The sequence below is a fragment of the Patella vulgata genome, chromosome 5 (genome assembly GCF_932274485.2).
Source record: "Patella vulgata chromosome 5, xgPatVulg1.2, whole genome shotgun sequence".
Lineage (NCBI taxonomy): Eukaryota > Metazoa > Mollusca > Gastropoda > Patellidae > Patella > Patella vulgata.
This window is the reverse complement of record NC_065883.2, coordinates 76,582,089-76,607,517: the sequence shown is the minus strand read 5'-3', so window position 1 is coordinate 76,607,517 and position 25,429 is coordinate 76,582,089. Positions and strand designations below refer to the sequence as shown.

General features: G+C 39.2%; 3 protein-coding genes across 4 annotated transcripts; 2 read left to right on the top strand and 1 right to left on the bottom strand.

Moving 5' to 3' along the window:
• The first annotated feature begins 390 nt into the window (after nt 1-390).
• On the top strand, nt 391-10,689 carry LOC126820398 (delta(3,5)-Delta(2,4)-dienoyl-CoA isomerase, mitochondrial). The gene is made up of 8 exons (XM_050548315.2): nt 391-506; nt 1,726-1,885; nt 3,080-3,168; nt 5,216-5,340; nt 6,588-6,701; nt 7,266-7,408; nt 8,471-8,621; nt 9,782-10,689. Exons 1-8 carry the CDS (start codon nt 476-478, stop codon nt 9,875-9,877), a joined length of 909 nt encoding a protein of 302 aa, XP_050404272.1. The 5' UTR covers nt 391-475; the 3' UTR covers nt 9,878-10,689.
• Nucleotides 10,690-11,611: 922 nt separating this feature from the next.
• LOC126820389 (kelch-like protein 30) lies at nt 11,612-17,437 on the bottom strand. The gene is made up of 2 exons (XM_050548304.2): nt 17,366-17,437; nt 11,612-14,532 (listed from the first exon to the last, which is right to left on the bottom strand). Exon 2 carries the CDS (start codon nt 14,519-14,521, stop codon nt 12,782-12,784), a length of 1,740 nt encoding a protein of 579 aa, XP_050404261.1. The 5' UTR covers nt 14,522-14,532; nt 17,366-17,437; the 3' UTR covers nt 11,612-12,781.
• A 314-nt stretch (nt 17,438-17,751) lies between these two features.
• Nucleotides 17,752-23,894, top strand: LOC126820376 (ATP-dependent DNA/RNA helicase DHX36). 2 transcript variants are annotated; one of them, XM_050548281.2, is made up of 2 exons: nt 17,752-17,995; nt 19,714-23,894. In XM_050548281.2, exon 2 carries the CDS (start codon nt 19,722-19,724, stop codon nt 22,944-22,946), a length of 3,225 nt encoding a protein of 1,074 aa, XP_050404238.1. In that variant the 5' UTR covers nt 17,752-17,995; nt 19,714-19,721; the 3' UTR covers nt 22,947-23,894. The 2 variants fall into 2 exon arrangements, with proteins under 2 accessions (XP_050404238.1, XP_050404237.1); XM_050548280.2 differs by having other exon boundaries at nt 17,755-17,891.
• Nucleotides 23,895-25,429: the final 1,535 nt, after the last annotated feature.

Sequence of the window (25,429 nt, the reverse complement as noted above, 5' to 3'; positions counted from 1 at the left end):
TTTTATATATTTTTGATCCATTTATGTTTTGTGTGTACATGTATTTTTCATCCACTTTTATAATGTATTAATACACTTGACTGTGTAATGTATAATTTACATGCTGCCCGAAAAGGGGGTAGGCCTATTATGTAATAAAATTTATCAATCTATAAAGACACAAAATTCCTGGATACGCTCTCTTTTTGGCGAAGTCCAGGAAAAATACATTATTTGAGATGGAAAAGCAACTATGCTGTAAAGTTAATTAATTGTCTGAATTTAGTTCGGGTGAATTCGTCCAAGGGGACAAAATCTTTGAAAGCCTAAAGGGATCTTTATTAAACACGCCCCTAGATACTTCTAACAACCAATGAAATTCAATTACACATTCTTGGCTTGAGACTGTAACGGGGGGATAACTCTAAGTTTTGAAGTGAAAGTAGTGTTTCAACCAAGTCATTCACATTGGTTGGTAACTTGTATATAATCTATTATGAACACATCTTTGCGTGCAGTTTTCAAGGGTAATTAATTAATTGATATTTTATTTATATTGCAATTAAATAATAGTTTCTAATTCTGGCTGAAAAAATAATTTTTAACAATACAGATCACTAAATAATGACGATAGTTATTATTTTTATTCAAATTCTAAGACTTCAGTTTTTGATCACAACAAGTTGATTGAATTTGATAAGTTGATGAATAAGCAATTATATAAAAACGATCCCCATTTGGTATTTTATGAATCAGAATTATAAAACTGACTGTCTAGAAACCAAAGGGCAAAGTCCATTTGGTATTTTATTATGGATCAGAATTATAAAACTGACTGTATTAGGTAAGCCAACTACCTATATACACATAGAAACTGAAGCCCTGTGGAGTGTGAAGGGCAAAGTCCATTTGGTATAATTAGGCTATTGAATGGATTATTATGCTGAACCATTTTTACCCCCAGGGCAAAGTCCATTTTATTGTATTTTCTACTAGAGTCCTATGTAATTTTTGTATTAATGCATCTTTCCACTTTCTTTTCATCAATGTCAGTTCTTATACTAGTTATACTGTTGTATATTTTACATATTTGTCTGAATGTTTCAACTCAAAATATCTCGAGACCAAAATATGGCATTGGCTATTTATTTAAATCGGGGGACACCAAACTACGGCCCGCGGGCCGATTCCAGCCCATGACGTCAGTTTGTTCAGCTGCCGTGGCATGCTAAAAAAAAAAAACAACTTTAGCTACTTGCACTACTTACATAATGCATATCGTACACTGAGTCAGTAACGTCATGCGCTATGGGTATGCATTGTTGCTAGGCCAAGGTTTTATTTATGTGCAGGGTTGTTACTGACCAGAGACATTGCTGCCCTTGGCTGGTATGACAGTCAGAGACATTGCTGCCCTTTGTGTGCTGCCTGGACAAAATTCTCCCGTCTTTCATTACATAAACCAAAAGAAATTACAATATGTTGGTCTTAAAATGACTTAAGTACCGTGTTGGGTTGTTGATCAATGAAGATCTTGAATCCCTTTCCATCCCATCCCAGTCCTTCCATCCCTTCCTATTCCATTCCATCCCCTACCATGCCTTCCCAGCCCTACCATGCCTTCCCATTCCATCCATTCATTCCATTCTATCTTATCCCTTCCACTCCATTCCATTCCATTCCTTCCATCCCAGCCAGAAACCACTTCAACGATATGGTGTATTAAAAGGACTTGTTTTATTTCAGGATTGTCATCTCCTATTATGTCCAATATTACCAAAAGATCGTGTAGCTCATCCACCTATAATTTTGAAACATTAAAAGTAACGAAACCGAGAGAAAATGTCATCCAAGTTGAGTTGAACAGACCAGAGAAGAGGAATGCCATGAACAAGGCTTTCTGGCGGTTAGATTTAAAATTTCATTAACATCAGTTTTAGCCACTTCCAATCTGATTAGAATACAGATCTATATTTCGTTTCATTTTTTTTATACTTTCGATGGCCTACACTACATGAAGGTCTGACAAGTTGTAGTGGGAGGTCGTGTCAGAGGTCTACAAGTGGCTTTTGACCCTATGACATCAGACATTGATTAATCAATCAGCGTTGACATTTCAAGTGGTTCACCCACAGTTTTGTGCATGACACGCCAAGGAGTCACCGTAACAGACCGTTTCATTGGCTAATCCCTCACTTCAACCAAAACACCGGTAATATAACAACTCTTTCAGATCCTAGTGTAGTAAAGACAAGTAAAACGAAATTTTGAACTATAAAAAACGAAACGCAATAGGATCTGTGTTTTAATCAGATTGAACCACTTCCTCCTTATTGTAACAGAGAAAATATGGTGAAATTAGCAAGTTAGCTTCAGGCTCTAATCCTGGCTTTCTGGACAGGATCTGCATGATCGTACCTGTCAGGGGTCCACATGGGTTTATCAGGGCTGACACTTTTCGCTGGTGCCGGACTCAGACAGCTTAACGTTAGAAAAATGAATGTGTTACTGACGTCTAATTATTTAATCCCTTGTTCTTACCTTCCATGGGTTGCTACATAATTTGTGTTAGTAGATGTTCGGCCTAAGATCTTGACAAAAATTATATTTCAGCTGCATTGTTTCTGGTCGCCACTGCCAGTCAAATCAGTGATGTGTTTTCATTATGTCTCAGTGTTGGGGGGGGGGGGGTTGGATGGCCGAATGGTTGGTGTGTGCGTGCTGCATCATAAGGTCTGTCATTGAGTCAATTAGCATGGTTTCGATTCCCTGGTTGGATCGCCTTTCCAACCTCATGGGTTTTCTCTGGGTCCTCCGCTTTCCTCCAACTGCTAAAGACCACTACGCACAAGCAAATTATTGAAATAAAATTGAACCATATGTTGGTCCCGAAATGAACTAGCTGGTGTCAAGTGGACATAAACCCCATTCTCTTTATGTCTCAGTATACACATGTAAATAAAAGGTATATACCTGTAGTTATAGGATATTATTATAGAAGACGATTATAATCTGATGGGCTTTCGTTATGTCCCAGTATAAAAATAGTTATAGGATATTATTATAGAAGACGATTATAATCTGTTTTTATATTTTAAAGGGAAATGGTCGGCTGTTTTAACCAGATATCAGAAGATAGTGATTGTAGGGCTGTCGTGCTAACAGGAGCAGGAAAAATCTTTACAGCAGGTGAGATATACTCCCCATTAGGGGTGTGATGTGGTGTGCTGTGTGATTGTATGTAGCAGAGGCTTGATGTGGTGTGCTGTGTGGTTGTATGTAGCAGGGGTGCAATGTGATGTGCAATTGTATGTAGCAGGGATGTAATGAGGTGTTATCGTATGTCGCAGGGGTGTAAATAGGTGTTCTGTGTGATTGTATGTAGCAGGGGTGTAATGGCGTGTGCTTGTGTGTAGCAGGGGTGTAATGTCGTGTGCTTGTGTGTAGCAGGGGTGTAATGTTGTGTGCTTGTATGTAGCAGGGGTGTAATGTCGTGTGCTTGTATGTAGCAGGGGTGTAATGTCGTGTGCTTGTATGTAGCAGGGGTGTAATGTTGTGTGCTTGTATGTAGCAGGGGTGTAATGTCATGTGCTTGTATGTAGCAGGGGTGTAATGTCGTGTGCTTGTATGTACATGTAGCAGGGGTACGGTGCAATGTGGTGTGCTGTGTGATTGTATGTAGCAGGGGTGTGGTGTGCTGTGTGATTGTATGTATCCGGGGGTAATGTGGTATGTGATTGTTTGTAGCAGGGATGTGATGTGGTGTAATTGTTTGTAGCAGGGGTGTGATGTGGTGTACTGTGTGATGTGGTGTGCTGTGTGATTGTTTGTAGCAGGGGTGTTATGTGGTGTGTGATTGTATGTATATCTGGTGACACCTAGATTGTTCTGTCATAGGGTGCCTCCAGTTTAGAAATACTTCATATTGCTTATATCATGGGAATTCTTTTTGGCTCGTACTAAAATTCCAATAAATCTCTTTCTCCATTCATTTTAGGAGGGTTTGATGGCCGAATGATCTGAGACATTCGCTTTAGATTGTAAGGTCTGTAAATGAGTCAAGTGGTGTGGATTAGATTCCCCACTTGGAGGATACAATGAGTAGGGTCTTGTTTTGTCGTAGAATAAAACCCAGCCGCAGTGACTCAGTGAGTAAAATGCTAGCTAGGAAAAGAAAGAGAAAGAAATGGGGTTTAACGTCCACTCAACACAAACTAGGTCATTTCGGGACTAACATATGGTTCAATTTTATTTCAATAATATGCTTGGGCGTAGGGGTCTCTAGCAGTGGTAGGAAACCGGAGGACCCGGAGACAACCCACAAGGTTGGACGGGTGACTCTACTCCTTGTCACATACAACCAGGGAATCGAAACCAAGCTAGTTGACTCAATGATGACCTTATGATACAGCGTGCACAGGCTAACTATTCGGCCATCCAACCCCCCCTGTTGGCTTCAGTGGCATGGTTTGGATTCCCAGCTTTTACGTGACAAGGAGGGGGGTTGGATGGCCATTGTGCACATTGTATCATAAGGTCTGTCATTGAGTCAACTGGCATGGTTTCGATTCTCGGTTGTACGTGACAAGGCGTAGGGTCGCCTGTCCAACCTCATGGGTTTTCTCCCACTGCTAAAGACCCCTACGCACAAGCGAATTATTGAAATAAAATTAAACCATGTTAGTCCCGAAATATGACCTAGTTTGTGTCGAGTGGACGCTAAACCCCATTTCTCTCTCTCTCTCTTGAGGTTCGCAAGTCCGTTCGTTTGACATTTTGTTCTCTAGTCGGATAAACTAGTGAACAGGCGACGAACGGTATCTGGGCAGATCTATTTATCTCGACGATCGGTGCCTGACAGAATACTGTAAGACAGCATTTCCGGCAGTCTATTTTTCAAAATTTTCTGGGGGAGGACTCCCTACTTTGACGCTCGTAAGTGGGCTTCGTCGTGATTCGCAAGTCCGTTCGTTTGACACTTTACCTCATCGATCAGTGCCTGAAATACTGCCAGACTGCTTTTCCGGCAACCTGTTTTTCAAAATTTTCTGGGGGAGGCCCCCTACCCCTAATTGAAGCTCGTGCCTTTGCCCCCTTAACCTTGGACTTTGCCCCAGCTTTTCCCCTCCAATCACCGACGGCTGGCGCTGCCACTGGTTGGCTGAGAAAATTACTTTTTTTTAATACTTATTTAATATTTAATGCAAACATGAGTAGGCTCTACCGCATATTTCAGGATTGGATTTGATGGATTTTGATGGAATTCAGATCATGCAGTCAGATACAGATGTCAGTCGGAAAGCTTTTATTTTTAGAAAACTGATTCGTGCTTACCAAGAAACATTTACAGTCATTGAAAAGGTGAGATCACCCAACATTATCCATTTGAGAGTGGGAGGGTGGGTGGCTGTACTGCTTTAGATCCTAAGTTCTTTCATCAGGGGTGGGTGGCTAAATGGTTTATGTGTAGGCTTTGATCATGCTGGATATAAAGATTGATATCATGTTAGTCGTGGAATGACCGGCTTAGAGTTGAGCAGATGTTAAATCCCATCCCTCTCCTCCTCCCCCCCATTTTAATAGCTCTGCTTTTGTCCTATTTACATGGTTTAGGCCTTTTGACACATTGCCAGACTGCAAAAAAATAGGTTGTGCCATTGGCCGAGAGAGTTCATCCGGAGTTTCCAGCGTGGTTTCCCCTTGTCATTGGTGCAGGATGGACAGCTGTCTAGTCTTTCAGATGGGATGAAAAACCAAGGTCTTGTGTACACATTGGCATGCACGTAAAAGATCCCTTGACAGTTGGAATTCGATATAAGAGTAGCACACTGTATGGTGTACGCCTGTCTTAATTAGCCCCGTCGGATAAGAACAATAGGAGGATAAACGCCATTTCATTTCATTTTACTGCAAAAAATAAGTCATAAGAAAGTAAATTTTAAACTGCATGATGATTATACCTATATTTTAGATTTTAGATATTTAAACAACCAAAGAATGAGAATTATTCTTGATAAAGAAATCATGCTGCCATAAAAACTATCTTTTACAGTGATTGTTGTTATATTTTGCAGTGATTGTTGTTATATTTTGCAGTGATTGTTGTTATATTTTACAGTGATTGTTGTTATATTTTACAGTGATTGTTGTTATATTTTGCAGTGATTGCTGTTATATTTTACAGTGATTGTTGTTATATTTTACAGTGATTGCTGTTATATTTTACAGTGATTGCTGTTATATTTTACAGTGATTGCTGTTATTATTTACAGTGATTGCTGTTATATTTTACAGTGATTGTTGTTATATTTTGCAGTGATTGTTGTTATTTACAGTGATTGCTGTTATTTTTTACAGTGATTGTTGTTATATTTTACAGTGATTGCTGTTATATTTTGCAGTGATTGCTGTTATATTTTGCAGTGATTGCTGTTATATTTTACAGTGATTGCTGTTATATTTTACAGTGATTGCTGTTATATTTTGCAGTGATTGCTGTTATTATTTACAGTGATTGGTGTTATATTTTACAGTGATTGTTACGATTGCTGTTGTATTTTGCAGTGATTGCTGTTATATTTTACAGTGATTGTTTTTATATTTTACAGTGTAGTAAACCAGTGATTGTTGCTATACATAACGCATGTGTTGGCGGTGGTATTGATATGATAACGGCGTGTGATATCAGATATTGTACATCTGATGCTTGGTTTCAGATCAAGGTAACATTCAACCTGGTTGTTTATTTCTGGGAGTTTTGTTGTTTTGTACAATCCAAAGTTGAAACATGCAAAAAAAGATTTAAAAATTCTTTTACATCATAAAACAATGACTTACTACTTCTGACTCATTTAGCTGTCTGGAGGATTGGAGGGGCATTTAGCTGCTTGGGGGGATGGGAGGAGGGTCTAGTGATATGTCTTGTGCTCTGAAGATCATAGGGTCTGTTTTTGAGTTCAATGGCATGGTTTGGATTCCCATCTTTTACGTGACAAGGAGGGGGGTTGGATGGCCAAATAGTTAGGGTGTGCACATTGTATCATAAGGTCTGTCATTGAGTCAACTGGCATGGTTTCGATTCTCTGGTTGTACGTGACAAGGCGTAGGGTCGCCTGTCCAACCTCACAGGTTTTCTCAGGGTCCTCCAGTTTCCTCCCACTACTAAAGACCTCTAAGCACAAGCGAATTATTGAGAAAAAAAATTGGACCATATGTTAGCCCCGAAATAACCTAGTTTGTGTTGAGTGGAGGTTAAACCCCATTTCTCTCTTCCTCTCATTTTATAGGAAGTTGATATTGGCCTGGCTGCTGATGTCGGAACATTACAAAGATTACCAAAGATCACTGGAAACGATAGTCTAGCTCGAGAACTAACTTATACAGCAAGAAAATTCTACTCTAATGAGGCAAAAGAGATTGGATTAGTCAGGTAAGAGTAATTCAAAATCACAGAAATACAAAATTTTGAATCGTCTGAAATTATTTGTTACAGGGGCATTATGGAAGATTAGATAAAGATCTGGCAGTTCTCACATTAATAGTTAAAAGCTAGATGATGTAAAGGCAATTTGTTGAAAATTTCAGTCAAATTGATCCACTCTGAACCAAGATATTAGCTTTAGAATTCTAGGCCTAACCTCGATAATCATTACAAAGGTCGGTACGATAAAAAACAGTCTCAATTATCCATTTTTTGATTAAATCATCAATGACCGTTGACAAGCAAATCAGATTAAAATCCAGTAAATATCACAGGCTAGCGATGGTATCGAGTGTTTTTTATGATTTGGATAAGATAATTAATGTCTAATTCATAATTTAGATACCATTTCAGGCCTTGCATAATGTATGGTTAATATTGTATTTGAGGTTAGGGCTGTTGAGAGCAGTGTTGGGCCCCTGCATGTGTTTATTTCTTGGTGTAAAATCTAACATTTCTTTTTCTTCGTTGTTCCGTTAAAAACATATATTATGCAAGAACTAAATCTGCCTATTGCAGGTCTTTCTTTAGGCCTGAAATGTTTTCTAAATTATTAATTAACTGATCCAGGCCATAATCAACTCTCGATGGCATCAGATTTCTCCGATATTAAATAGATTAGAACGGTTCAGCCATATTTTTATTTAATTTAAAATGGAGGAGCGAGACTTAGCTTCGAACAATCAGTGCGGTGGTTGAAATTTTACACGTCTTGTCAAACCTTCAAAGGCTAATATCTTCGCTCGCAATAGAGTAATTTGAATGAATGTTTAAAATTATTCATTTTACATTAACTATTTTCGAACTATTCTAATAGCAAGAATGGCTAGCTCTTTATCATAATGTATCTTTAAAAATTTGCACAAATTGACTCGACTACCTCAAGTTTAGGGAGTCCTGACAACTGACATGACACTACTGCTCTGACTGCTTAACTACCCCGGGCCTGTTAAAAAAAGAAACAAAGCAATTAGCCTGCACATTTATTATTTTAACCATTTTATTCTTCAGTCGTATATTTGACACGAAAGAGTCGATGGTGGAAGGGGCATTGGATACAGCCAGTTTAATAGCAACTAAAAGTCCGATAGCTGTACAGGGAAGTAAAATTAGTTTGGTTTATTCTCGCGATCACAGTGTACCGGAAGGTCTCGATCATGTGGTAAGTTTAATTATTATATCGATCACGAGAGCCACAGTGGCTAATTGGGTAAGACACTGGCTCACGGTGGCTAATTGGGTAAGACGCTTGCTCGTTGCTAGCCTGGAGGTTGTGTGTGTGATCCTTGCATTAGCCAAGAAAGTTCATCGTGATTTTCCGATGTGGTTTCAACTTGTCAGTGTAGCAAGATGGAGGGCCTGACTAGGACAGCTGTCTAGTCGTTCGGAAGGGACAAAAAAAAAACCCTGATGTCCTGTGTACACATTGGCGTGCAAGTAAAGATCCCTTGGCAGTTGGAATTCAATATAAGAGTAGGCCATAGTGCAAACTGTATGGCGTATGCTCGACTTCATTAGCCCAATCGGAGCAGAACAGTAGGACGTTAAACCCATTTCATTTCATTTATACCGAACAAAGGTATGTCCGTCCTTTCGTACCGCTTTTATTTACGGAGGAGAAAGTAATGTTCGTCCTTCCGTATATCTCATATATTGAAAATTTGTGGTGGGTATGCCTTTTCTTGGATTAAACATACCTGTTCTGGCTGTCATTAACCATACTGTACTTGGTGTGTTTCTGGTCGTGATTAACCATAAAATAAAACGAACAAGTACGAACAATCCAAACCATAAGACAGAATTCGAAGTCCTAAAAAACGTTTTAGGCAAAATAGTGTATTAAAGCAAAATAGTGTAATCAGCAAATGGACTGCTCCTCGTGTACAAAATACACGACAAACAGTGGTAACAGGTGTCCTGCTGCGGTTCTGCCCCAGGAAGTCAGGCTAAGCGATAGAGGGAGAGAGGAATGGAGCTTAAGTCCAATCGACACAAAGGTCATTTCGGGACTAACATATGGTTCAATTTTATTTCAATAATTTGCTTGCGCGTATGGGTCTTTAGCAGTGGGAGGAAACCGGAGGACCCAGAGAAAACCCACAAAGTTGGACAGACGACCCTACTCTTTGTCACATAGAACCTTGGAATCGAAACCCTGCCAGTTGACTCAATGACAGACCTTATGATACAACGCGCATGTGCTAACCCTTCGGCCATCCATCCCCCTGTCAAGCTAAGCTGGCTATGGTCAAGGTTGTTGTAAATCTTTGTCTGTTCATGCTTTTGACTGCATAAACATGTATCAAATAATTTGTCTTTCAGGCGACATGGAACCAGAGCATGCTACAGAGTGAAGATATAGTGAAGGCAGTGACGGCAGGAATGGAAAAGAAAGAAGCTGTCTTCTCTAAATTATAAAAACATTTTTGTTGATAAATTATTTTTGAGAATCATCCATTTGGAAAGAACCGACTAATAATTTCTAATAATAACAATCTCTGGAACAGTTAAAATTATTGAGGCTAGCCAGTTACAGTTGTTCAGTCTAAAATTGTGTGGGATTTGCAGCACCAAGAAGCTTTGTAAATTTATTCTTACCTCTTTTGCAGTTGGGGGGTTGGATTGGATGGCTGAATGGTTAGCACATGCGCGCTGTATTATAAGGTCCGTCATTGCGTCAGCTGTACCTGACAAGTAGTAGGGTCGCCTGTCCAACCTTGTGGGTTTTCTCTGGTTTCCTGCCACTGCTAAAGACACCTATACGCTAGCGAATTATTGAAATAAAATTGAACCATGTGTTAGTCCCGAAATGACCTATTTTGTGTCCAGTGGACATTAAACCCCATTTCTCTCTCCCCTCTTGCAGTTAAAAACGATTTAAAGCATGCTTACCACCCCTTGAATAACCCTCATCAGTTAAAACTAAAACAATCAGCTCAGGACAATGTGGACCAAAAGCCTGCATTCGTAAAATTCAAATATGTGGTGGCTATTTTTTTTGTTAGGTCTGTTTTTGTAATGAAAGAAATAATCATATTCATATTTTATTTTTCTAAAAACGGAAAATAATGGTCGTAAATATTTTGTTGTAGTTAGAAGAATTAAATTGTGTCAGTTTTATTTTTCTGCGAGCCATAACCCATAAACTACTCGACAAGTTGGGGGTGGGGTGTAAAATCCAAGATATTCTCATCGGGAATACAACAATCTGATTAAAATACAGATCTATATTTCGTTTTGTTTTTTTATAATTTCGATGGCCTCTACTACACGAAGATCTGAACGATTGTAGTGGAAGCTCGCGTCAGATCAGAGGTCATACGAGCACCTTTTGACCCGATGACATCATCAATCGGCATTAATGCTTCTAGTTGTTAATCCACAGTTCCATGTACCTCAAGCCAAAAACTTGCTGTGACAGACCGTTTCAATGACTAATCCCTCACATCATCCAGAATGCGGGTTATATAACAACTCTTCCAGATCCTAGTGTAGTAAAGACAAGTAAAACAAAATTTTGTACTATAAAAAACGAAACAGGATTTTAAATGAGATTGCGTGTACAGTGTCTTGTCAGACCATGGTTTATGGTTTGAAACCAAGATTCGGCCCACGTTGGTTTAGAATGCAAGATATTCTCATTGTCAGCCTACAGTTTGAAAGCCTGTGCTCTAAGTCTATTTGGGGGGTTGGATGGTCAAATGGTAAGCATGTATCATAAGGTCTGTCATTGAGTCAACTGGCATGGTTTCGATTCCCCGGTTGTATGTGACAAGGAGTAGGGTCGCCTGTCCAACCTTGTGGGTTTTCTCCGGGTCCTCTGGTTTCTTCCCACTACTAAAGACCCCTACACACAAGCGAATTATTGAAATAAAATTAAACAATGTTATAGTCCCGAAATGACCTAGTTTGTGTCGAGTGGGCGTTAAACCCACCTCTCTCTCTAAATCTATTTTTGTACAGTGAGTGTATTAATTGCATACACCCTAGACAACCGCAATAAACATCTTTATAATTTAAATATATTCTTTAATAGATTATAACAATTTAAAAACATCTACAAAATAACATGTTCTTGGTAATTTAAATATATTGTTTCATAGATTATAACAATTGAATAACAAATATGACATCGGGTTAAAAAAACATTGGTCATATATCTTGAAACCTTGTAACATCTATACCAATAATAAGAGTTATAATATAATGTGTAGTTACTGTTTCCTACATCCCCTCAAACCACATGTGTTAAGCAGTTGACACATTAGCTGAATCATTCGCCTGAATCAGTGGACACACTAGTCGATTGCATCACATTTCATGTCACATGATTAAACATGGCGGCGACAATCACATGACTTCTCAATATGAGTGGATGATGAGTGCTGATTGGCTAACAAATTCTACATTCGGGCAATTACTTCAGCGAAGCGCACACACTAGGCGAATCTATCAAACATGTTTGATTCGTCCGAATGACAGTGGACACACTAGGCGAATTTCGACCCCGATTGATTCGGCTGAATCATTTGGCTATTGTGTCCACGCTTTATGTCAACAGCTCTCTGTATTGTAGGATTGTATATTTAGGGGCCGCACAACTATTAACGTCATCATCACATGACTCAGTCAGTCTAACACAAACCTATGGATGGATGATTAAAGATACATTATGTAAGATTTAGGTAAGGGGCTAGCCATTCTTGCTATAATAGCTCAACAACAGATAATGTAAAATGAAAATTTCATTCAAACTACTTCATTCTGAGCCAAGTTATCAAAGTTTGTAGTTTTCACAAGATGTGTGCATATTGGTAACCAGGGCACTGGTATATTCGAGACTTAGCCTTGCTTTCCCATTTTTAATTTTTAATTTTTAAACAGTGAACCGTTGTAATCTAGTTAAAATCTTTATGTCTAATTAATATTTTATATAACATTTCAGGCCTAAAGAAAGACCTGCAATAGGCAGATTTAGCTCTTGCATAATGTATGTTTAATAATTTATTTGTTCGAGAGAATATGCCTCTTGTAATCATCAACCAAATCAAAGAGTAAAATTGTGCTACCATAGTGTATGTTTTTCCAAGATAATTTCTAGGAATCTGAAAATGTGCTAAAAACATTCTCAGTGTATCATCGAAATTACTTCAGCATTTTTTTAACAACCAGGTTTTAGTATTAAACATTGCTGTTAAAAAATCTGACATCGGCACAGAAAGTAGAGAAATCATCATCCAGTCCTGTAACATAATCCAGATCTTATCAAAATCAATTAAGCATTTTAACAATCAGAGCTTTCGTAACTATAACACTACTATACTATTTAAAAATAGTTAGGCAAACAAGATTTGACATCGCTACAGGAAGTGGAGGCATCATCGTCCAGCCTTGTGAAGGGTTCGTGAAATCAAAATAATGCACCATGTCATGTGGTTGAAATCGACTCTCTATTCCACCAATCAAAATAAGTTTATTTTCAAACACGGCACAACCCGAATACCTATGGTAACCATGACATTGTATGAACTTGGATGTCGTCTTGGTAACAGGATTATAAGTATGAACATATTTCCCTTGATTGTCATCTACGCAAACTAAAAATCCATCAACTGATAAACAGTCCAGACTGTTGATGTGTAATTTATTCTGATCTATTTGTCTAGTAAGGGCGGGTAACTCATGCCATAAACCGTCCTCAGGATCGTAATATTGACTCTCTTTGTAAGTATTAATATCAAGATCTTTACTTACAGTTTTATGGCTGTACATTCCTCCTAAGAGAAAGAGTCGACCGTCGAGTGGCACCAATGCAGAGTTAGCTACCCCTTGTACGCCACGCAATGATTCGATCAACGTCCACTGATCAGTTTCAAGATCATACCGGGCACCGTCTGCATGAAAATATTTTCCCTGCTGGCCCCGCCCACCCACAACATATAAACAACCGAGAAAACCAGCCGAGGAATGATTAAAACGAGAAAATTTCATTGGTTTAGACTCCTTCCAACTGGATGATCTCACATTATATTCCCAGCATTCATTGTAGACTAGTCTGTTAGGATCGTCAAAAGGAAGATCCGTGCCTACACCTCCAGTTAAGAAAATTTTGTTATCGACAACGGAGGCCGCAAAAAGATAACGACGATCAAATGGAAAACTAGTTAACATTTCCCAGCGTTTGTAGTCTGGATCATACCAGAGTATATTGTATCGTGTGTGATCACGGTTGTACTGATTAGTATCTCTTCCGATCACCACTAGAACTTGTTTTAATCGTGGACTACATTCTTCCAACTTCTCAAAATTAGAATCTAGATTCACATCTGGATAAACGTTCATTATCATCTGGTTATCCAGACGTATAGACTTGATTAACTCAGGTAAAAAAGCTCTTCGGTTCTCATTATCATACGAAATCCATTTCTCAACGGCAGCTAATAGGACCTTTTCTTCTGACACTTTAAGAAAATCACTGGATAAAATTTTGATTAAAACATTTCCTGGAATTTTACAGAAATCTTCGGTTTGTGCCAGATTTTCAAAGTTTTGTAGGATATAATTCCAGGCTTGTAACGTTAGATGTTTCATCCGATGCCGATTAGCGATTTCGTGAATTTTGTAACAATTTTCGTAATTCATATGTTGTAGCAAAAACCCACTACAAGTTTTAACAATTGTCTTAAAATGCAAAAAGTCGGCACAATGAAGGATGTCGACGACCGTTTCCGAGGTGATAGTCAGTTCTGATGTATATATGTAATTCAGTAACTGACCAAAAGCCGCGGCACTGACTTCGTTTAAAACAACCATATCGTCCTTGTCTTTCTGATATTTACAAAACGAGAAATACGACGCAAAGAATGGACACGCTGCATCAAGAAGAATTTTATGACAGGAAAATATTTTATCCTCAACTTTAATTTTGACATCTGTGTACAAATCCTTCTCTCGACATTCGTAAAAATGATTGAGAATTGACGAAGACAATTGAAAGTTCTGGAAAACAAACTGTTGAGTTTTGAACTCATCTAAGACGCTGCGGCTTTCCTCTATCGACATTTTCTTGAATTCTGTAATAAATGAATATTTAATTTAAAGATACATTATAGGAGATTAGATAAAGAGCTGGCGGTTCTCACTATAATATACTATTCAAAAAAAGTAGGGGATATTTGATTTTGGGGGCATAATACTAAAATATGCAAATGACTACGAAAAAAGTCACTATAGAACCTAACAGAAGAAACATTTCAAGTTACATGTGACGCCCAAACGCACCAATAGCTACCGCATGGAATCCAGGTGATGCTTGGGATCATCATGGGGGTCCAACCCAAGATTTGCACGACTCTGACGTTGAATGTTACAGTCACTGTGGCATTGAATTCCAGGGTGGAAACATCAGTTTAATTGTTTTAGTGACCAGAAAACAAATTTTGATATGCGTCGGCTTACCCAAAATGAAAGGTTACGTGCCCTTGGCATGCTACAGATCGGCACAACACAGGCGGTTGTGGCGCGGACGATGAATGTTTCTCAGTCTGTCATAAGCAGGCTATGGTCCAGATACCGTGATACACAATCTGTACAGGACAGACCACGCTCAGGTCGACCAAGAGCGACAACTCAAGCCCAGGATCGATTTATCCGTACCTTGGCCTTGAGAAATCGTGTCATCACAGCAAATCAGATCAGCGCTCGTCTTCAAACAGACACTGGTGTGAGAGTGAGTGGCCAGACGATTCAGAATCGACTGCATAGGGGTCACCTTCGCGCCCGACGTCCTCGCGTGATCCCTTGTTTGAGAGATCATCACATTCAGGCAAGACGTCGTTGGTGTAGGGATCGTCAACACTGGGATAATCGACGCTGGAGCAATATGATGTTTTCAGATGAGTCAAGGTTCACTGTTGATTTTTTGGACAGACGTAGGAGGGTGTGGCGTCGTCGAAAGGAGCGCTTCCAAGACGTTAACGTCATCAGACATGATCTATTTGGGGGTGGTTCTGTTATGGTGTGGGGAGGCATCACTGTTGCTGGAAGAACGGCTTTACATGTTGTTGCAGGGCGTGTTACAGGCCAGTACTACCGGGACAACATCTTGGCAGTCCATGTTGTGCCGTTCGCACGACGTCATGGCCGCCGTTTCATCTTCCAGGATGACAACGCAAGATGTCACAGGGCCAGGATCGTTACAGGTTACCTCCAACAACAGAACATCACCACATTACCTTGGCCAGCACTGAGTCCTGACCTCTCCCCCATCGAGCATGTCTGGGACATGCTTGGACAGAGGTTACGTCAATGTCATCAACGTCCTGCCAATGTCCAAGAACTTGCTGCTGCGTTGCAACAGGAATGGGACAATCTGGACCAAAATGATCTTAGACGTCTCATTAGGAGTATGCCACGTCGGATCAATGCTTGTTTGGCAAACAGAGGAGGATTTACCTGTTACTGACTTGGTTGTGATGCTGTGGTAACTTTGCTGTTTGACCCCGGGTATCATTTTACCCTTATAATGGTCAGTCTGTGCCTTACTTAGTCTAACGATCATTTGGAATAAATCGATGAATGTGAACTTCATTTCATTTTGTCATTTGTTTCTTCATCAGTTTCATTAGGTGACTTTAATAACACTTAAAAATCAAATATCCCCTACTTTTTTTGAATAGTATAGTTAAAAACTAGATAATGTAAAGGGAATATGCTGAAAATTTCAGTCAAATTGTTCCACTCGGAACCAAGAATTTAGCAATTGAATTTTGGGTCTGGCCTCGATCATCATTACTACAGTCTGTACGATAAAAAACATAGTCTCGATCATCCATTTCATGATTAAATTATGAATGGAAGTCGAGCAGCAAATGGGATCATAATCCAGTAAATATCGCAGGCTAGCGATGCCATCGAGAGTTGATTATGGTCTGGATAAGTTAATTAATGTCTATTTAATAATTTAGATAACATTTCAGGCCTAAAGAAAGACCTGAAATTGGCAGATTTAGCTCATGCATAAGGTAAAATTTAAACTGAAACGATCGAAATGAAATAGGGTTTTACATCCTACTGTTCTGCACTGACTGGGCTAATGAACACAGCCATACAATGTCAATGTGCTTTGAGAGGAATGTTGCCTGGACAGCAGCACTAAACAGTCTACTCTTTTTTGAATTCCAATTTCCAAAGGATTCTTTGACGTGCACACCAATGTGCACAAGGAATCTTAATTCTTCCTCCCATCTGAACAACTATATATGTTTTCTCTTGCTACGACCAATATCCTAAACCACTGCCAAAGGGAAAATCCCGACGAATATTCACTGCCAAGACCTGTGATCGAGAGAAAGGGAAATGGGGTTTAACGTCCACTTGACACAAATTAGGTCATTTTGGGACTAACACATGCTTCAGTTTTATTTCAATAATTTGCTTGCTCGTAGGGGTCTTTAAAAGTGGAAGGAAACTGAAGGGCCCGGAGAAAACCTGCAAATGGCTGCATGCATGAATTTGAATGGGTCATTTGGACTTAAATATTGATTGAAAGTTCGGAATTTAATCAACTTGCTCATGATGAAACTCCCCCACTCCTAGCTGGAATGTCAAGGCCAAGGTTTCTTTTACATGCATGCCCATGTAAACAGGTGTTCTTCATTTTATCGTCCCATCCGAATGACAAGGCATATTTTTCTTTCAATCTCTTGTCAGCCCCGCCTGACAAATCAGAAAAAAAGGGCCTGAAAAATCTCGGACTCCGGTCATTGAAATTGTCTGATTGCGCTGCGCCTAATTAATATAATGGTATTCGGTACAGCAGTACCGAAAGGCCTACAGTTCGCAGGTTCTCGAATACAGTTTAATATCATATTTGTCATCTTAAATAAAATCTAAAAGTAGGCCTACATGTAACCAACCCAACATACACAAGTCAAATGTCCAACTTGAAGGTGAAGCAAAACGGAAGATGAAGGCTACACACGAGACGGTGTCGATGGAAAACGAAGTCACATTTTATTTTTTATTTTCATGTCTTTCATATTTTTGCAGTTTTGGATAAATTTATGCAGGATTTTATTTCACGATAAATAATGTTGAATTAAATTATTCGAGGTTCCCGATTATTTGATATGCTGTGGAAGCAAATTATTTAAGTCTCATAAAATTTTGTATAACCGTAGATGTTTGCTACGAGAAATTTGATTACAAGCTATTTATAGCTAGCCAATAAAATTTCGTGTGATAAAAATTAAAAACAACTCGTGGTCGAGGTTTTGCTTCCATGTGGAATGTTCCGTTTGTGAAACGCTGGGTTCTTTTTGTAAGATGGAACAATTCGATTATTAGGCCTAATCATAATTAATGTTTCCATTTCGACTCGTCTTTTATAGAAGTGGAAGTGGCTTTATTGGAAGCAAATTCTTTCCCCCAGGTACCTGATCAAATACATTAGTAGATTACCATGAATAGACCTACCATATTTTAGTTTTCACAAATCAAACTTCACCAGTTCATCAGCTGACAAAATTTAAAAAGGTTTGTTGATAAATGGCCCATATTATGGGGGTTGGGTGATCAAATGGTCTCATGGCTGCATTTTAGATCAAGGACTTTCATTGAGTCAACTAGTGGTGTGGTTTGATTCGCAGCTTTACGAGGGGGTTTGATGACCGAATGGTTAGCACGTGCACATTGCATCATAAGATCTGTCATTGAGTCAACTTTTGTGGTTTTGCTTCCCCACTGTACATGACAAGGAGTAGGGTCGCCTGTCCAACCTCGCGGGTTTTCTCTGGGCCCTCCGGTTTCCTCCCACTGCTAAATACCCCTACAGCGCAAGCGAATCATTGAACCATATGTCAGTCGCGAAATGATTTTGTGTCGTGTGCCCATTTCTCTAATAGACTAGAGGGGGTGTAGGGTGGCCGAATGGTGAATGGGTGCGCGTTTGATCAAACGGTCTGTCATTGAGTCAAGTGGCGTGGTTTAGATTCCCTGCTGTCTAACCTCGGGTTTTCTCAGGTTTTCTCTGACTGCTAATGACCCCTATATGCGCAAGTGAATTAGTGAAATAAAAATGAACCATATGTTAGTCCCGAAATGACCTAGTTTGTGTATTGTGGACTTCAACTATCTCTCTCTCTTATATGCTAGGGAGCCTGGTGACTCATGGCTCACAAGCCTGGAGATCTCAGGTTCGCTCCAGGTGTTACTGTTAGTTGAGAAAGTCCCTCTGGGTTTTTCTGGCGTGGTTTTCCATTGTCCGTAGTGCCAGATGGAGGATGCGAGTCTCATAATAGAGAACTAATTCAAACGTATTTTGTTTATGTATTTTAATATCAAAATTCTACTTGAAATTACAATTAAAGATACATTATGGGAGATAAGATAAAGAGATGGCAGTCCTCGCTATAATAGTTAAAAATTAGATAGTGTAAAGGTAATTTGCTGAAAATTTCAGTCAAATTGATCCACTATGAGCCGAGAAAGAAGCGGGTGAAATTTTTGCATAGTCTCGGTCATCATTACTAAAATCATTAATATAAACAGCATAGTCTCGATTATCCACTTTTTTTTTATTTAATTATCAATGGCCATTTTATAGCGGCATATAGGAATCTAATCCAGCCAACATCGAAGGCTAGTCTTGACATCGAGAGTTTATTATGGTCTGAATAAGTTAATTAATGCCTAATTGATAATTTAGATAACATTTCAGACCTAAAGAAAGACTTGTAATAAGCAGATTTTGCTCTTGCATAATGTATATTTAATATAGTGTTGGATTATTACCAATCTGTAGACTATAAATTTGCCCGTGAAAGACTGTTGTAAAAGGAATTAGGCTTAATACAGAGTGCCTATCCCCAATTCATGGTTCATGCACCGTAGCAGAGCCTGTGGGTAATTAATGATAATTGAGTTTTAAGCACTTTTAGACAAAGGGGTCGGGGGGGGGGGGGGCACAGTGGTTCATTGAGTAAGATTCTGGCTCGCTAGCCTGAATGTCCCATGTTCGCTCCCAGTGCTGGCCGAAAAACTTACTCTTGATTTTCTGGCATAGTTCCCCCCACACGTAAAAGAACCCTTGACAGTTGGAATTCGATATAAAATCCCCTCTTAGCACACTGTGTGGGGTATGCCCGTCTTCATTAGCCCAGTCGATGCAGAACAGTAGGATGTTAAACACCATTTTATTTCATCTTAGCTTTTTTACTGAAATAATATTGTTTTTATTTTTCATTATTTTTCAGTTTGTGACATGTCGGACTATGGAAGATATGGTGATGGTTATGGACGTAGAGGTCAAGGTTACAGGGGATACAAAGGTCGAGGTCGCGGCTACAGATATAATGATAAGGAATATTCAGAAAATAAACAAAGAGACTATGAATTTGGAGGTCACAGAGGTTACGACAGGGAAGAAGGTCAAGGTCATAGGCATGAAGGAGGAGGAGGGGATAGAGGAAGAGGAGGAAGAGGAAGACCACCTGGGTTGAAGGGACGAGATATTGGGTTGTGGTATGCTGCCAAATCAAGGGCCAAGAAAGAAAAAACAGAACGTTGTCATAGACCAGTCGTACATATGAACAGAACGGAAGAAAAGGAAATCAGATCTGTTTTAAATAATTTCGACATCAAGCCACCTGTATCTTTAAAAAAACATTCTTACAATCTAAGGGATTCCACATCCAAGAGTAAACAAAATTCCTACGAGCCAACTGAAACAAAGATATCCTACGGTAGTGACTGGTTCGACAACTGTGATCAGAAATCAGAATATTCAGAACCATTGAATCTGGAAACGGGAGCAGCTTCCAGTAGTTATTCAGCGGCATCACAGCAAGGTTTAGGCATAGGATCACAATACAGCGGTGATAAATCGGAAGGTATTCATACACGCTTTACACAGGAAGATGACGAAGATTTAGATATTTCAGCTTTTAAAGATATGGTAGAACTCTCTAAATTTGAATCAGACTTCATCGAATTGGACTCTGACGTCAGTGAATTTTACGCCTTCAGTCCGTCTAGTGAGTTGGATAGTTTGTATAAATCTGAACTGGAAAACAAAAATATGCGACCAGAATATCAAAAAATGTTGAAATTTCGTGAAAAACTCCCGTCCTTTAAGATGCAGGATGAAATAATCGAGACGTTGGCTAGAAATCAGGTGGTTGTCATCGGCGGTGAGACAGGATGCGGAAAGACAACTCAGGTTCCCCAGTTTATTTTGGATGAAGAAATACGTCAAGGTCGCGGGTCGCAGTGTCACATCATCTGTACTCAGCCCCGTAGAATCAGTGCTATATCGGTTGCCGAAAGGGTCGCTCAAGAACGTGCGGTCCGATGTGGGGGAGAGGATGTAGGGTATATGATAAGGTTAGAAAGTCGTTTGCCAAGACCTCGCGGTTCAATCCTCTTCTGTACAACCGGATGTGTTTTGAAATTTCTTGAATCTGATCCATCCTTGACCAGAGCTACGCATGTTATTCTTGATGAAATCCACGAACGCGATTTACACTCCGATTTTTTGATGATTATTCTCAAAGATCTTCTTCCCAAAAGACCAGACATTAAAGTTATTCTAATGAGCGCCACCCTGAATGCGGAGATGTTTTCTGGATATTTCCACAACTGTCCGATGCTGCATATCCCCGGATTTACGTTTCCCGTTGAAGAATATTTTGTTGAGGATGTTTTAGAAATGCTTAATTATCGCGTTGAAGCGGCTCAGTCTCGTCCAAAACGCCTATTTGGACTGAAGAAACATGAGGCACAAAACAGAATTCAGCTTCAAGAATCCTGGCTGCAAACAATAAAGGGAGATTACTCTTATAACACAATCAGTAGTTTACGCAACTTGATGGCTGATGAGGATAAAGTCAATATAAATCTAATTTCTAATTTAATTACGTATATTGTTCAAAACAAACCAGATGGCGCTATTCTTGTGTTCGTTCCCGGCTGGAGTGAAATCAGTAATTTAAACAAATGTCTGTTGGATCAACCAATGTTCAACTCTAGTAACTTTAGAATTATCCCCCTTCATTCCCTCATGCCAACTGTGAACCAAAAACAGGTCTTTGATAGACCTCCCCCTGGTGTACGTAAAATCGTCATAGCAACAAATATCGCGGAGACTAGTATCACCATAGACGATGTTGTGTACGTGGTCGATGCTGGCAAAATTAAAGTTAAAGATTTCGAACCCGAGAACAACCTGAGTACTTTGGAATCGAAACAAGTATCGTTAGCCAACGCCAAACAAAGACGTGGACGGGCAGGAAGAGTGCAGCCTGGGGTATGTTATCGTCTCTACACACGACAAGAAGAATCCATGATGATTGATTGTTTTCCTCCGGAGATGCTCCGAACGCGACTAGAGGAAGTCTGTCTCCAAATAAAGATCCTGAAATTAGGAAAGATTTTACCGTTTGTTAGTAAAGCCATGGAACCACCTTCAATTCTAGCTCTAGATCATGCCATTACAACACTTCAAGATTTGAACGCTCTCGATAAGCACGAGGAGTTATTGCCCTTGGGATATCATCTAGCGAGAATGCCTGTAGATCCTCATACCGGTAAAATGATTCTATTTGGAGCAATGTTTGGATGTCTCGATCCAGTATTATCAGTCGCGGCCAGTTTGAGTTATAAGAATGCTTTCTATACGCCACTTGGTAAAGAATCGGAAGCAGACGAAGCTCGTCGTCTGCTCTCCGCTGACAGTCATAGTGACCATATACTCCTTATCAACGCGCTTAAAAAATGGGAGAAAGCTAAATCCAATGGAAACGAATACCAATTCTGTCGGGAATTCTTTCTGTCGGTAAATGTTCTCAGGTTATTAAAGGAGATGAAAAAACAACTGGCTAAACTTTTACAGGAAGTTGGTTTTACTACAAGTTCGGATCCCAATGATCCGTCTGCCAACATCCATTCTAGTAATCTGAGTCTAATCAAAGCAGTTGTGTGTGCCGGACTGTATCCAAATGTTGCAAAAATCGGCAAAACACCCAGAGCGTCAGGCAAAGGGACAACGACTGTAAAATTGAATCTAAAAGGCGGTCAAAAGGCCGCCATGCATCCCGTGTCAGTTAACGCAAAATGTAGTTCGTTTAAATCGCGGTGGGTTATTTTCCACCAGATGTTAAAAACTAGTGCTATTTATGTCCACGACTGTACAACGATTTCTCCGTATCCTCTGTTGTTTTTTGGTGGGGATATTCGGCTAATTTATGACGAGGGTGATTGTGTGTCTGTTGATGATTGGATAGTTTTCAAGGCCTCTCCCGAAACTGCTCAACTCGTGAAAGATATGAGATTTCAGTTGGATCGTCTGTTGGAAAGAAAGATAACTCGTCCAGGATCGACTGATTGGTCGACGGGAAGTAAGGAATCCAAATTGATGAACGTTATAATAGATTTAATCACCAAAGAAGATGATCAAATAAACTGGGCAGATGAAGAGGCTGATTATTAGAGACTACAGTAAAGTGAATTGAGACTTGATTATCCATTACTAAACATAACATGTTGTTAAAGAGGCTATACATACACATGTATACCCAATTCATTTGGGGGGGTTGGATGGCTGAAAGGTTAGCATGCGCGCGCTGTATCATAAAGTCTGTCATTGAGTCGACTGGCGTGGTTTTGAATCCCCGGTTGTACGTGGCAAGGAGTAGGGTCGCCTGTCCAACCTCCGGGGTTTTCTCCGGGTCCTCCGGTTTCCTCCCACTGCTAAAGACCCCTACGCACAAGCGAATTATGTAAATAAAATTAAACCATATGTTAGTCTCGAAATGACCTAGTTTGTGTCGAGTGGACATTAAATCCCATTTCTCTCTCCCTCCCAATTCATTTTAAATAAAAAAAATGTTGTTTATTTACTTAATGATGTATTTTGGGAGCCGACAGTTCTCACTATAATAGTTAAAACATAGATACTTAAAGATACATTATAGGAGATTAAAGATACATTATAGGAGATTAAAGATACATTATAGGAGATTAAAGATACATTATAGGAGATTAAGGAGCTCACAGTTCTCACTATAATGGCTAAAAAATAGATAATGTAAATAGAATATGCTTAAAATTTCAGTCAAATTACTTCACTCGGTGCCCAGAAAACCTCATTGTCATTGTTACCACTGTAACGATAATGAAGAACGTCTCGATTAACCATTTTTGCGGTTAATTAACAGTGGGCATTGAACCGCAGATCGGATTCATATCTAATGAAACTCAGATATATAAGATGGAATCGAGAGTTGATTATGGTCTTGTCGTGTTAATAAATGTCTAATTAATAGTTTATATAACATTTCAGGCCTAAAGAAAGACCTGTAATAGGCAGATTTATCCCTTGTATAATGTATGTTTTAAGAAAGGTATTATGAAAACTGTGTGAGTATGTACTTATCACGGTTGGGCGGGAGGGGGTTATTACATGTATACTAGAGATGGGTGGGGGGGATATAACTGGAGAAGTGTTGGGGAGGGGATAGCACTAGAGAGGGAGCCACGGTGGCTAGTTGGTTAAGACGCTGACTCGCTAGCCTGGAGGTCGTGTGTTCGAACCCTGCATTGGCCGAGAAAGTTCATCGGGACAGCTGTCTAGTCCTTTGGATGAGACGAAAAACCAAGGCCCCGTGTATACATTGGAATTCACGTAAAAAATCCCTTGGCAGTTGGAATTCGATATAAGAGTAGGCGATAGTGCGGCTGCCTGGGAAAAATGTCCCTCGTAGCACACTGTATGGCGTATACGCGTCTTCATTAGCCCAGAATAGGAGCAGAACAGTAGGACGTTAAACCCCATTTCATTTCATTTCAATTTTAGCACTAGAGATGGTAGGTTACTAGAGGTGAACACAAGCAGAAGTATCTACATATTGTCAAATTATGCCCATTCAAATCTACTAACCGCGATTTCCAAACTATGTAGGTGCCCTATTAAAGATACATTATGGGAGATAAGATAAAGAGATGGCATTTCTCGCTATAATAGTTAAAAACTAGATAGTGTAAAGGTGATTTGCTGAAAATTTCAGTCAAATTGATCCACTATGAGCCGAGAAAGAAGCCGGTGAAATTTTTGCATAGTCTCGGTTATCATTACTAAAATCATTAATATAAACAGCATAGTCTCGATTATCCACTTTTTCTGATTTAATTATCTTTGGCCGTTAGCGGCATATAGGAATCTAATCCAGCCTACATCGAAGGCTAGCCTTGACATCAAGAGTTTATTATGGTCTGGATAAGTTAATTAATGTCTAATTGATAATTTAGATAACATTTCAGGCCTAAAGAAAGACTTGTAATAAGCAGATTTTGCTCTTGCATAATGCATGTTTAATTTGACTGGAATAAACAATAAATTTTTTTCTCATTTAAATTAGATCTTTATTAATGTTACAGTTTTAATCTGTTAATGGCTCACGCATAAAAAGATAGGTTGCCAGGCAACAAAACCTATGCTAACAGCAGCTAAAGTCGTCCGGGCAGTCAACAAGAGCAGTCAACAAGAGTTGTCGCATATTTTTATTTGTCGGTAATGAAACATTTATAATACACTAAAATCTGATTAAGAGTAACAACTCATCAAGTCATTATCTGAAAAACATTATAATTTGTTTGGCCCATGCTAACGTTTAGTATACAAAACATTTAATATCATGGATTTAGCTGTTCAAAAATTATTGAAAATCAATAGACTTATTCATCTCAAGACCTTAAAACTCTGTGTATCAATCTAATGTCAATCAAAGCGATTATATATAGGCGTAAACACGGTGTATAAATATAAAATCAATCAGATGATAACTATTGTCTCTAAAACATCCACAAGATCTTCCAAAGTGATCAAGGGCCATAACTCTGGCAGTAATCAAAAATGACCTTAAACACTGTGTATAAATTTAAAGTTAATCAGATATTCACTTTAGTCTCTAGAGC

Bases quoted from the DNA above. Each gene is read 5' to 3' on its own strand.
- LOC126820398 (XM_050548315.2), top strand. From the start codon at position 476: ATGAACACATCTTTGCGTGCAGTTTTCAAGG. The intron at 7,409-8,470 runs GTAAGAGTAATT...TTTATTCTTCAG, and splicing joins AAAGAGATTGGATTAGTCAG to TCGTATATTTGACACGAAAG. The intron at 8,622-9,781 runs GTAAGTTTAATT...TTTGTCTTTCAG, and splicing joins CGGAAGGTCTCGATCATGTG to GCGACATGGAACCAGAGCAT.
- LOC126820389 (XM_050548304.2), bottom strand. From the start codon at position 14,521: ATGTCGATAGAGGAAAGCCGCAGCGTCTTAGATGAGTTCAAAACTCAA.
- LOC126820376 (XM_050548280.2), top strand. From the start codon at position 17,822: ATGTTTCCATTTCGACTCGTCTTTTATAGAAGTGGAAGTGGCTTTATT. The intron at 17,892-19,713 runs GTACCTGATCAA...ATTATTTTTCAG, and splicing joins AAGCAAATTCTTTCCCCCAG to TTTGTGACATGTCGGACTAT.